Below are 12,249 nucleotides of genomic sequence, written 5' to 3'. Positions count from 1 at the left end.
ATTATGGCCCCCATTGTGCATTTTCAAAACTAATATGAAATGGATTAATCTCTGTTCACAATTCAGAACACATTCAATCTTTACAGTACATGGAGTAATTCTGAACATCCTCCATAATAAAGAAAAACTTATAATTAGCAAATGGCACACCTGATTGATTTTATAATGTATCTTTGTAAATGATTTCAGAAAATTTTTGACTAATATACATTTAATTTGGTCTTTTGTGATCTTTGATCTAATTTTGTAAATATGTCAATTTATTACAGTTGAAAAGCAAATCAAGGTATTGACTAAATGCCCTGATCTACATACATGAAAAGTTTAAGAGGTAGGAATTCAATTGTTGTTTGCCTGCAATATACAACAACAATTGCAAATGTGCTCTATTTTAATCAGGGTACAATGTGCAACCATGACTTTTTATTCACAATTGGTGCACACAGTCAAAGATGTATTTCTGTCTCTACTAAAATGAACAAAAATTGTTTCAAACATGGATAAGATTCAGGAAAGTAGAGACTAAGCAACACACATCAGGTTAATACTTAATTCTTGAAGCTTTACATTTTCAAAATCTGAGCTCATAAAATCCAAAGCTACTAAAGCAGCATTGCAAAATAGTTTCACTACTCCTATAAACTATGGCATTCTTCCTCCATAGTTAAGACAATTAATTACAGAAAGTGTAGTCAGAAGTAGAAGCAGTATTCATAATAGAGACTAAGGAAAAAATAGTACCACACATGTTATTGAAAAAGAATTATTTATCAAGTTCCAGTAGGTGAATTGAATATTTTGGCTTTAATTACGTTTTTTTTTTAATTGTAGAAAAGTATGTTTAAATCACATAACAATCTCTTTCTGGACCAATTCAGAATTGCTTACCAAGTAAAAATGAGGCACAATAAAGTTGATATAAGAATAAGAACCTGGTTGAACATTGCTGACTGGGTTCGTTGGATTGCTCTGTGGAGATCATTCTAAACAAATACAAACATTTAAGAACAATCAAAATAAAAGCCAATAATCTATTTTTAACCTGAATATGCAAAAAACACACACAACTTATCTTTCAAAAATGAAAAGGATGCTTTGTTTCATTCTTTTTATTTTTGAAGGACAACTTGTCTGTGTTGATGGCATATTGACGCATACTACTTGAAATAACTTTCCAGAAAAAACAAGATGAGGTCCAAACAACATGGATGTATTTATCAACAGATTTTATGAGTTACTTACAATTACTTATTGAAGTAGCCAAAGTTTTCTTAAATTAGAAAATTCTACAATTGTGAGGTACTTATTGTTAGTAACCTACAGATTTCTGAATTTTTGTGATTGGATTAAATTAAGGTGTTTCATGCAATTTTTGTGTTTCAAAACTCACTGAGGAATTTAAAAGCTTGAAATTTCTCATACTCACAATCATATTCTCCAGGGCATGCTTGGCTAACCAGCAGTTCAGAAACACTGGGATGAATAAATTTCTTAAAGGCGACCAAAATATCTGAAAAGGAATCGTTTAATTCAATGCAATTTCAGAGAAATATGAAATAAAATATTTTAAAATATCATAATATAGACACAAAAGATTCTGCAGATGGTGGAAATCCAAAGCAACACACACAAAATGCTGGAAATCTGTAGATCCATCAGCATCAATGAAGAGGAATAAACAGTCAACGTTTCAGATCTGAGTCTTCGCATCAGGACTGGAAAGGAAGGGGGAAGAAGCCAGAATAAGAAGATGGAGGTATGGTAAGGAGTATAAGCTGACAGGTGAGGTTGAAACCAAGTAAGTGCATTGGTGGGGGAAGGGGAATGAAGTGAGAAGCTAGGAAGTGATAGATGGAAAAGTAAAGGGCTGACAAAGGAATCTGGTAGGGGAGGAGAGTGGACAGTGGGAAAAAAGGAAGGAAGAAGAGAACCTGAGGGGAGTAATAGCCGGGTAATGTGAAGGGAAGGGGTTAGAGAGAAGCTAGAATAGAGAAGGGAAAAAGCAAGAAAGGGGGTGGGGGAGGAATTACCAGAAGTTAGAGAAATTGGTGTGCATGGCATCAGGTTGAAGGATACCGAGACAGAGTATGAGGTGTTGCTCCTTGAACCTGAAAGTGACCTCATCTTAGTAGAGAGGCAGCCATGGACTGAAATATCGGAACGGAAATGAGCAATAGAATTAAAATGTGGGGCCATTGGGAAATCCCACCGGTAGTTATGGACAAAGTGAAGGTCCTTGATGAAGAGGTCCCAACCCAATCTACATCATGTTTCACTGATATAGAGACCACACTAGGAGCAGTGGATATAGTAGATGATCTCAACAGACTTGCTGGTGAATTGTTACCTCACCTGGGAAGACTGTTCGAGGCCCTGAATAATGGTGATGGACAAAGTGAAGAGATAAATGCCAGGAAGAAGATCAGTGGGGAGGGATGAATGGACAAAGAAGTAATGGGTAGAGTGAACAGACAGACAGACCTACTTTATTGATCCCGAGGGAAATTGGGTTTCGTTACAGTCGCACCAACCAAGAATAGTGTAGAAATATAGCAATATAAAACCATAAATAATTAAATAATAATAAGTAAATTATGCCAAGTGGAAATAAGTCCAGGACCAGCCTATTGGCTCAGGGTGTCTGACACCCCGAGGGAAGAGTTGTAAAGTTTGTTGGCCGCAGGCAGGAATGACTTCCTATGACGCTCAGTGTTGCATCTCGGTGGAATGAGTCTAAGGCTGAACGTACACCTGTGCCTAACCAGTACATTATGGAGTGGATGGGCAGAGAGTGGGGGAGGGAAAGATATGTTTAGTGGTAGGATCCATTGAAGATGGCATTAACTATGGAGAATGATGTGCCAGATGCAGAGACTCATGCAGTGGTACGCAAGGACAAGGGGACCCCTATCCCTGTCATGGCCGCGGGGAGATCAGGTGAGGGTGAATATGCAGGAAACCCCATTCTTTGAAGGAGGGCACAGAAGTCTCAGGCTGAAAACATACACGCTGGAGACTGGGAACTGAGAAAAGGGAATTGCATTTTTACAAGTGACAGGGTATGAAGAGGTATAGTCAAGATAGCTGTGAGAGTCAGTAGGCATATGAAAGATATTAGGAGACAGAAGGAGATCGAGAAACAGGAGAGAGGTGTCAGAGATGGACTGAGTAAACCTGAGAACAGGGTAGAAATTGGTGACAAAGCTGATGAAATGGACAATGCAGCACCAATGCTCAGGAAGCAGCACCAATGCAGTCAGTCATCAATGTAGCACAGAAAGCATTATCAGAGTAGATTTGGAACATAGACTGTTCCACAGAACCAACGGAAAGGCAGGGATAGCTGGGGCCTATGGCTATCCCTCAAGTATGGAGAAAGGGGAGAAGACAGAAGAGCAATTATTGAGAGTGAGGACCAGTTCTGCCAGACAGAGGAGGTGGTGTTGGAAAAAAGGAACTGGTTAGGTCTGTTGTCTAGAAAGAGGCAAAGAACTTTAAGGCCTTCCTGATGTAGGAATAGAAGTGTCTTGGGACTGGAGATCAATAGTGAAAATGAGGTGAACAGGACCAGTGAACTGAAAATAGTTGAAGAGATAGAGAGCACATGACATGTCATGGATGTAAATAGGAAGAGTTTGAAGCAAGTGGAATAGATAATGTAATTACTTACACACAAGTAATTTCAATACGTTGTAACTGTGGGATATTGCTATACAAAAATTGTCACAAAAGTAAACAAATGTACTTTGTCGCCTCAAATGTAAAATATATTTGAACATTCCAAGGATCAGACAAATAAGTCTGTTTTTATTTTCATATTTCCAGAGAAGCAGATACATAAATGCTGAAAATAAAGGATACAAATATTTTTGACTTTAATTTTAATTAAAATAGATGTTTTTCTCCTCATCTGAAGAGTGTTATATTTGAGGACAATATCGGTTTAGGTTTTCAAACTACCAGATAATTTTTGAAATGACTATCTGTTTTTATTAATAGGGAAATCTCCTCCATCTTTCTCATCGTTACGTTAGCAGATGACTGGTGCAGCCTTGGTGGATCTGAATTTAGACTATGACATGGTCAGGCCCACAGAAATGACAAAGATTATTCTGTTTCTAAAGACTACATCTATTATGAAAAATAAACTATGAGTGACCGCACGACCACTTTGCAACTAAATTAGATTGACATCCATTCAGTACTTTACAACCTAGATGAAAGATCTGCGATGGAAAGAGTCAGGCAGTTTTGCGTGTATAGAATAGTGTGAAGTGATACACTTCAGAAAGTTGAGCTTGAAGGCCGAGTACAAGGTTAATGACAGGATTCTTACAATGTGTGTTCCAAGTCCAGTCATCCCTCAAAGTTGTTGCACAACTTTGGGTTAAGAAAGGGTTAAGAAGGCATAAGGTAGTTCAAGGGCTGCAAGATAATGTACAGCTCTATAATATTTTTCCTAGACCACACTTGGAATATTGTGTTCAGTTCTAATCACCTCATTAAAATGAAGGATTTGGAAGCTTCAGAGAAGGTACATAGGAGTATTACCAGAATTCTACCTAGAATAGAGAAAATGTCTTATATGGAAAGATTGAGCAAGCTAGAGTTTTTCTCCTTGAGGTGAAGGAGGATATGTTTTTAAACATCAAAATTAACTTGATTCCTAATATTTAAAAGAATTACAAGAATAAACCATGCAATACCTTTTCATTCTTACAATCATAGTTAATGCATTAAATAGTGCTCTATTATATTCTTTAAAGCCAATAGGATACTTGCCACTCATGCAATACACAACTACAATAATTGAGGGGCTTCTTTACAAAACCTGGTGCTTCTTGGAGTGAAGGAGGATGAGAGGTAACTTGATAGAGATGTATACCATAAGATGATAAGAGCACAGATGGACAGCCAGCATCTTTTCTTTCAAAGGGCAATGGTTAATTGAGTGGAAGAAAGTTTAGGGGAGATATTTTTTTTTAAATGGAGAGTGATAAATGCCTAGAATGCACTGCCAGGTATGGTGGTTTAGGCTAATGCATTTAAAGATCCTACGACCATCAGGATCCTACCACCAAATACGTCTTTACCTCACCCTCTGTGATTCCCTTGTCTATTCGCCCCTTTCCTCTAATCTCCCACCTGGAACATCCCTCCAAGTGGAAGAAGTGGTACATCTCCTGATTCGCTTCATTCCTCACCTCAATGGAGAACCCCAAACAATCTGTTGGGGTTGATAACTGTACCTGGTGTTCCCTATGCAGCCTCCTCTACATTGGTGAGACCAAACGTAGATTGGGGACCACTTTGTCGAGCACCTATGGTCCATTCACAAGATTTCCTGGTGACCAACCATTTCAATTCCAAACCCCGTTCCCATTTTGACATGTTAGTCCATGGCCTCCTCTACTGCATGATGAGGCTACACTCAGGTAGGAGGAGCAACACCTCACTCCATCTGAATAGCCTCCAACCTTATGGCATGAATGTCGATTTCTCTCACTTTTGGTGACTTTTCCTCCCCCCTTTCTCCTTCTTGAATTCTCTACTCTGGCCCCCACTTATCTCTTCTTGTCACCTGATGCCCCACCTCCTTCCCTTTCTTCCATGCTTGCCTCTCCTCTATCAGCTTCCTTCTTATCCAACATTTTAACATTTCTACCCATCACTTCTCAGCTTCTTACTTCATCCCCCTTCCCTACCCACCTGTTTTCATCTATCATCTTCTGGCTTGAATTCCTTGCCCTTCCCCCACCTTCTTATTCTGGCTTCTTCCCCATTCCAGTCCTGATGAAGTCCCTGGGCTCAAAACATTGACTGTTTATTCATTGCCATAGATGCTGCCTGACCTGCTGAGTTCTTCAACCATTTTCTGTGTGTTGTTCTGGATTTCCTGCATCTGCAGAATCTCTTGTGTTTATGATATATTTAAGAGACTCTTTAAAGTATGGTGTAAATACCAACTGAGCTTAATAAGGTACAGAAAGCTGCAGTATAATTTTGTTGTCATATTTAAGTGCATTGATAATATCAATGTTTTAATTAAATTTATTGACAGTTTTATGCAGCTGAAAATAAATCTAAATTCTGCTTAGCAAACAGAGGACATATTTTTCAAATGGAAACAAAATGAACACTTGTCACCTTATTTTGCAGTGACTCATAATCACTGTGTGCAAATTTGATGGATACTTGAAGCCTACCCATTACTAACTTGGTTAATTCTTGAATTAGAGGTAGAACACAACAAGGCATGCAATGCATGTTTAATTAAATCTCCGTGAAATGCTATAAAGTACATCTTCGAGCAGTCAAATATGACCTTTATACAATTTTCAGTAATAAGCAGCAAAACTTTTATATAAAACTATCAAAAAAGCATATTGTTGAAAAACAGCCCCATTGAAAGTCATAAGCAATCTGTTGAATTCGTTCCTTACACCTGAATGATTTTGTTTTAATAATCCCTGCCAGCTAGGCCCAACTTAATATTTGATGTCAGAGATATACTTACTGTGATGATAAAGGGCACAGTGTTGATCATCTCCAGGATGAAGGGTATTCGTAGAATTTGTTCCCAAATGTTCCCCTTTCAGAAGAAAACAACCACAGATCAAAGGTCAGTGAATTCAATATCTTCAGTACAAAAATCAAAAAAGTTACAAAACATAAATATGCATTAATATCCAAAGCAGCACAATATGAAATAGCAGTTAACCTGCTTAAGTCTATAAACATGTTACAAAGTTGATGACAGAAGCCCATGTTTACCTTCATTCCAGATGTGTTTAGCACATTAGAATGATACAGCATATAAGAACCCCATTTGTTATAATGTGTCTCAGAACACATTTTTTCTGGCTTATAAAGGTGCTCTCTTTAAAGTGTTTATCAGCTAATTGCATTTCAAACTGAATTGCAAGAAGTGTGTTTCAACTCATCACTTGTATGTAATAAAAAGTCTTATTTTTTTGCAGATTATCTCAAATCTGCAACTCCAGCATAACGCTACTGGTAAAAAAGATTTCCATTGCATCTATTCACGATTGACACACACATTTATAAAATCTCAGATTTCAAAAGGGAGTGATTCTTCTTCGGGTCCATTTTTATAAATCTCTTCTGTATCTTTTCTTAGGTGACATTAATTAAATATTTGCTCTTCATGTCTGGCCACAACTATTGCCCAGCTCTGAGGCATAGCAGAATTCACCAGACTACAAATCAAACATTAACAGTTATTAGTCATGCCAGGTCAAAGACTTGAAGAAGTTTGATGAAAGGTTTTTGACTTGAAGAATTCACCATTGTTCTTTCCACAAAGGTTGCCTGACCTACCAAGTTCTTCCAGCACCATCCGTTTTTATTTTGAAACAGAAAATGTATCTTGGCTTTTTATCTATTCCACAGCTGTGAAATCTTCACAGTGATGAAATGGTCTCACATTTCATCCATTAAATCCAAACTGACACTGGATTGGAGAGTTAAAAAAGTAGACTCACCAATTTGTGGGAAGGAGGTACAGAAGACTGAAGACCCATAGCACCAGTTTCAAGGCAAGTTACTTCTCTTCAACCATTTGGCTCTTGAACCAACCGGCAATACCATAACACTACAGTTTAGCAACACAATGACCAGTTTACACTAAAATTAACTTTATTTTTGTTCTAATTGTGTCCTTCATTCAGCTCTGCTCTCATAAGGATAATTACAGAAAATCTTTCTGACCAAATGCAGTAAGCATGCACAACAGTTCATCTTTGTATAACAGGAGAACACACGTCATGGCACATTCGTCTCTGTTTTACTAGTTCACGCATTATTATTGCACAGCATTACACATGATTGCACATTGGTAAATTATTATTGTGTACATTATTATCTTATACTTTATTAGTTAATACTATTATATTTATTATTATTGCTAAGTGTGTTTTTAAATGTTGCTGCTGTAACAAAATAATTTCCCCACTCAGGATCAATAAAGTACTTACTATTATTATAATTATTATAAAAATTGTATACAGCTTATGTAATGTTTTCTTTCTGAATGCTGCTTAAATAATACTATGTGCCTATGAAGCTGCCACGAGTAAATTTTTCATTGTACCTGTGCTTACATGTACTTGTGCATAGGACAATAAATGTGTGTTTGACTTTGACTTTGAAATTCAGAGTGGTGCAGCTCAACCAGCAGGTTCAAGGCTTCTACATTCCCAAACAAGTCTCAAACTTGCCAGCCCTTACAAGGGTAAATACCAGCAGTTCAAGACTTCCAGCAAGACCCATTAAATTCAATCTATTACATCTTAATAACAGGAAATTCCCATGATGGAATTGGGAATTGCTTCACAGTTCTTTGACTTAAGCAGCTGGTTAGGTCAAGTACTTCAAGAAAAGTCTGTTTAATTCAGTAAGGTCATTATTCTAGAAATTACTGGGGTTATCGACAATGTGCCATTGTGCATGATCTTGAAACACTAATCCAGATTAAAACAATTGCATATATCGAAATTGATTATCTTGCCAATTATAACAAACAACTTCATGTTATAACATTTCTAAAAGCTAAATTATAGCATCAGCATTAGGTACAGAGCAACAATATCTGAATGCAACATTAAAACCCAGTTCATACTCTGACACCAACCATTGTAACCCACAAGTATATCCTAGATAGCAGCCATAATCAGGCTTTATCGATGCACAATAAACTATTCCATCCAGACGTGTAACAGCTTGGGATGATAACTGCTGTTGTGTAATGAAACAGATTTGATCAGAGACTCTGTGGTTAAGAAGGCGTATAGTGTGTTGGCCTTCATCAATTGTTGAATTGAATTTAGGAGCTAAGAGGTAATGTTGCAGCTATATAGGACCCTGGTCAGACCCCACTTGGAGTACCATGCTCAGTTCTGGTCACCTCACTACAGGACGGATGTGGAAGCCATAGAAAGGGTACAGAGGAGATTTACAAGGATGTTGCCTGGATTGGGGAGCATGCCATATAAGAATAGGTTAAGTGAACTCGGTCTTTTCTCGTTGGAGTGAAGGGGGATGAGAGGTGACCTGATAGAGGTGTACAAGATGATGAGAGGCATTGATCATGTGGATAGTACAAAAGCTTTTTCCCAGGGCTGAAATAGTTGCCGCAAGAGGACACAGGTTTAAGGTGCTTGGCAGTAGGTACAGAGGAGATGTCAGGGGTAAGTTTTTTACTCAGAGAATGGTGAGTGCATGGAATGGGCTGCTGGCAATGTTGGTGGAGGCAGATACGATAGGGTCTTTTAAGAGGCTTTTAGATAGGTACATGGAGCTTAGTAAAATAAAGGGCAATAGGTAAACCTAGTAATTTCTGAGGTAGGGACATGTTTGACACAACTTTGTGGGCCAAACAGCCTGTATTGTGCTGTAGATTTTCTATAATAAATCAGCATGTTGGCCTGATATCTAACGATCATATAAGAAAACACTCTTCACCTCACAATCTACCTTGTTATCACCTTACACCTTACTGTCTATCTGCACGCTCTCTGTAACTGTAACATTTTAATCTGCATTCTGTTATTGTTTTTCCTTGTACGATATCAAAACATGGAAGCAATGATTTGATCTACAGTGGTGCTAGAAAGTTGGTGAAACCTGTAGAATATTCTCTTATCTCTGCATAAATATGACCTAAAATGTGATCAGATCTCCACACGTCCTAAAACTAGATAAAGAAAACCCAATTAAACAAATAACACAAAAAAAATTATAGTTGTTCATTTATTTATTGAGAAAATCTAGCCATTATTATATGTATTTGTTGGAAAACGTATGTGAACATTGGGGGTAATGCCTTCTACAAAAGCTATTTGGAGTCAGGTATTCCAATCAAAGAGGTGAGATTAAAGATGTGGGTTTGTAGAGATGCCATGCCCTATAAAAGAGACACCATCAAGTCTGGTTACTAACAGAGCCTGCTCTTCTCAAGAAAGATCTGTTTATGTGCACCATGCTTCAATAAAAACCACTTTCAGAGGACCTTAGCAGAAGAATTGTAGAGATGCATCAAACTGGGAAAGGCTACAGAAGCATTTGTAAATATCTGTGTGTTCATCAGTCCACAATAAAAGGAATTGTCTACAAATGGAGGAAACTCAGTACTGCTGCTACTCTCCCTAGGAGTGGGCATCCTGCAAAGACCCTGCAGAAATCTCCAGAACTTGCTAAAGTCTCTATTCATGTGTCCACTAGGAGAAAAACACTGAACAAGTATGGTGTTCATGGAAGGACACCACGGACGAAACCATTGCTCTCCAAAAAAAAAATTGGAGTACATCTCAAGTTTGTAAAAGAAAATCTGGATGTTTTACAATGCTTCTGGGACAATGTTCTATGGACAGATGAGCTAAAGTTGAACTTTTTGGCAGAAATACGCACTGCTGAGTTTGAAGGGAAAAGGGCACTGCACACCAACACCAAAACCTCATCCCAACTGTGATAAATGGTGGAAGGAGCATTGGGGCTGCTTTGCTGCCTCAGGGCCTGGACAGCTTGTGGGAACAATGAATTCAAAATTGTATCAAGACATTTTACAGGAGAATTTTAGGATAGTAGTCCATCACCTGAAGCTTAATAGAAGTTGGATAATGCAACAAGACAATGATCAAAAGGACAAGAACAAATCAACAACAGAATGGTTTAAAAAGAAGAAAACTGGTGTTTTTGAATGGCTGAGTCAAAAGTCCTGACCTTAATCCTTTAGAAATGTTGTGGAAGAACTTGAAGCAAGCAGTTCATGCAAGGAGCTCACCAACATCCCAGAGCTGAAGCAGTTTCATAAGGAGGAATGGCCTTAAATTCCTCCAAGCTGATGCGCAGGACTAATCAACAGTTATGAGAAACGTTTGGTTGAAGTTATTGCTGTACAAGGGTGTCACACCAGTTACTGAAAGCAAAGGTTCACATACTTTTTCCAACAAATACATGTAATATTGTATCATTTTTCTTAATAAATACATGAACAAGTAAAATGGTTTTGGGGTTATTTATTTAAGTGGGTTTTGTTCATCTAGTTTTAGGACTTATGTAAAGATCTGATCACATTTTAGGTCACATTTATGCAGAAACAAATAAAATTCTACAGAGTTCACAAACTTTCTAGCACCACTGTATGTAGATGGCATGCAAATCCAAGTTTTAACTCTGTACTTTGGTGCGTGTCACAATAATAAATCAATGTACTAATTTAAGTAAAGTCTCATAATGTCCTTCAAATTGAATATGGCCATAATTGTAATCAACTATATTGTCTGTCAATCTTACAAATGGACTTCAAGCATAAAAATCATTCATGCACTCCCTCGGTGACTTGCATTTTATATCCTGTTGCATTCAAAGTAACACCAGCCTTACTTGGCGAATAACCATGATTCATTAGCACACAGATATTGTGTATTTAATATTTGAGTAGGTGTGTGTGTGTGTGTGTGTGTGTGTGTGTGTGTGTGTGTGTGTGTGTGTGTGTGTGTGTGTGTGTGTGTGTGTGTGTGTGTGTGTGTGTGTGTGTGTGTGTGTGTGTGTGTATCTATAGATATATATTGATTAAACATTCTTATTCATTTAAATAATTCATTACAAGTTATATGTATAAATACGTGAATTACATATGTTATCACACTACCTCGTGATAAGTGCGCTCCTTGCTTAAAGTCTACATGAAGTTAGTCTCACATTTCGCACTCCTATGTCTTTCTTTGAATTAATTTAATGTTTTGAAGTTACAAAACATAACAAGAAAATACAGCACAGTACAAGCCCTTTAATCTAACCCTACCCTCCCACAAAGCACACCATTTGTCTTTCATCCATGTGCTTAAAAGATGGTTAAATACTCCTAATAAATCACAATCTACTACCATCACCCCGGAGTTCATTCCATGCACTTGCCACTCTATGTGTAAGAAAACCAACAGCTGACATTCCCACAAACTTTCCTCCAACACCTTAAAATTATGCCTCCTTGTATTACCCATATTTGCCCTGGGAAGAAGTCTCTAGCTGTCTGCTCTATCAGTGGTTCTTATCATCTTGTATGCTTCTATCAATCACCTCTCATCCTCCTTCTCTCAAAAATGAAAAGCTTGCTCAACATATTCCCACAATACATGCTGTCTAATCCTGGCCCTATCCCCATGGCATGCTCTCTAGTTCATGTCCCCTTCTAGCTCTCCTAAGTTCATTCTTAAGCCCCCTTCTTGC

At 37.8% G+C, this 12,249-nt stretch overlaps 1 protein-coding gene across 1 annotated transcript in view; it reads right to left on the bottom strand.

Annotated features, from left to right (window-relative positions):
* LOC140737212 (potassium channel subfamily T member 2) overlaps positions 1 to 12,249 on the bottom strand; it is an 879,580-nt gene that overhangs the window by 550,580 nt on the left and 316,751 nt on the right. Inside the window, exons 7-9 of the mRNA XM_073063510.1 lie at positions 6,518 to 6,592; positions 1,427 to 1,510; positions 889 to 983 (exon numbers count right to left, since the gene is read on the bottom strand). Coding sequence (XP_072919611.1) covers positions 889 to 983; positions 1,427 to 1,510; positions 6,518 to 6,592 — 254 coding nt within the window. The remainder of the gene's footprint in view (positions 1 to 888; positions 984 to 1,426; positions 1,511 to 6,517; positions 6,593 to 12,249) is intronic.

The sequence above is a fragment of the Hemitrygon akajei genome, chromosome 12, assembly GCF_048418815.1.
Source record: "Hemitrygon akajei chromosome 12, sHemAka1.3, whole genome shotgun sequence".
NCBI lineage: Eukaryota > Metazoa > Chordata > Chondrichthyes > Myliobatiformes > Dasyatidae > Hemitrygon > Hemitrygon akajei.
This window is presented reverse-complemented; position numbering and strand designations above follow the sequence as displayed.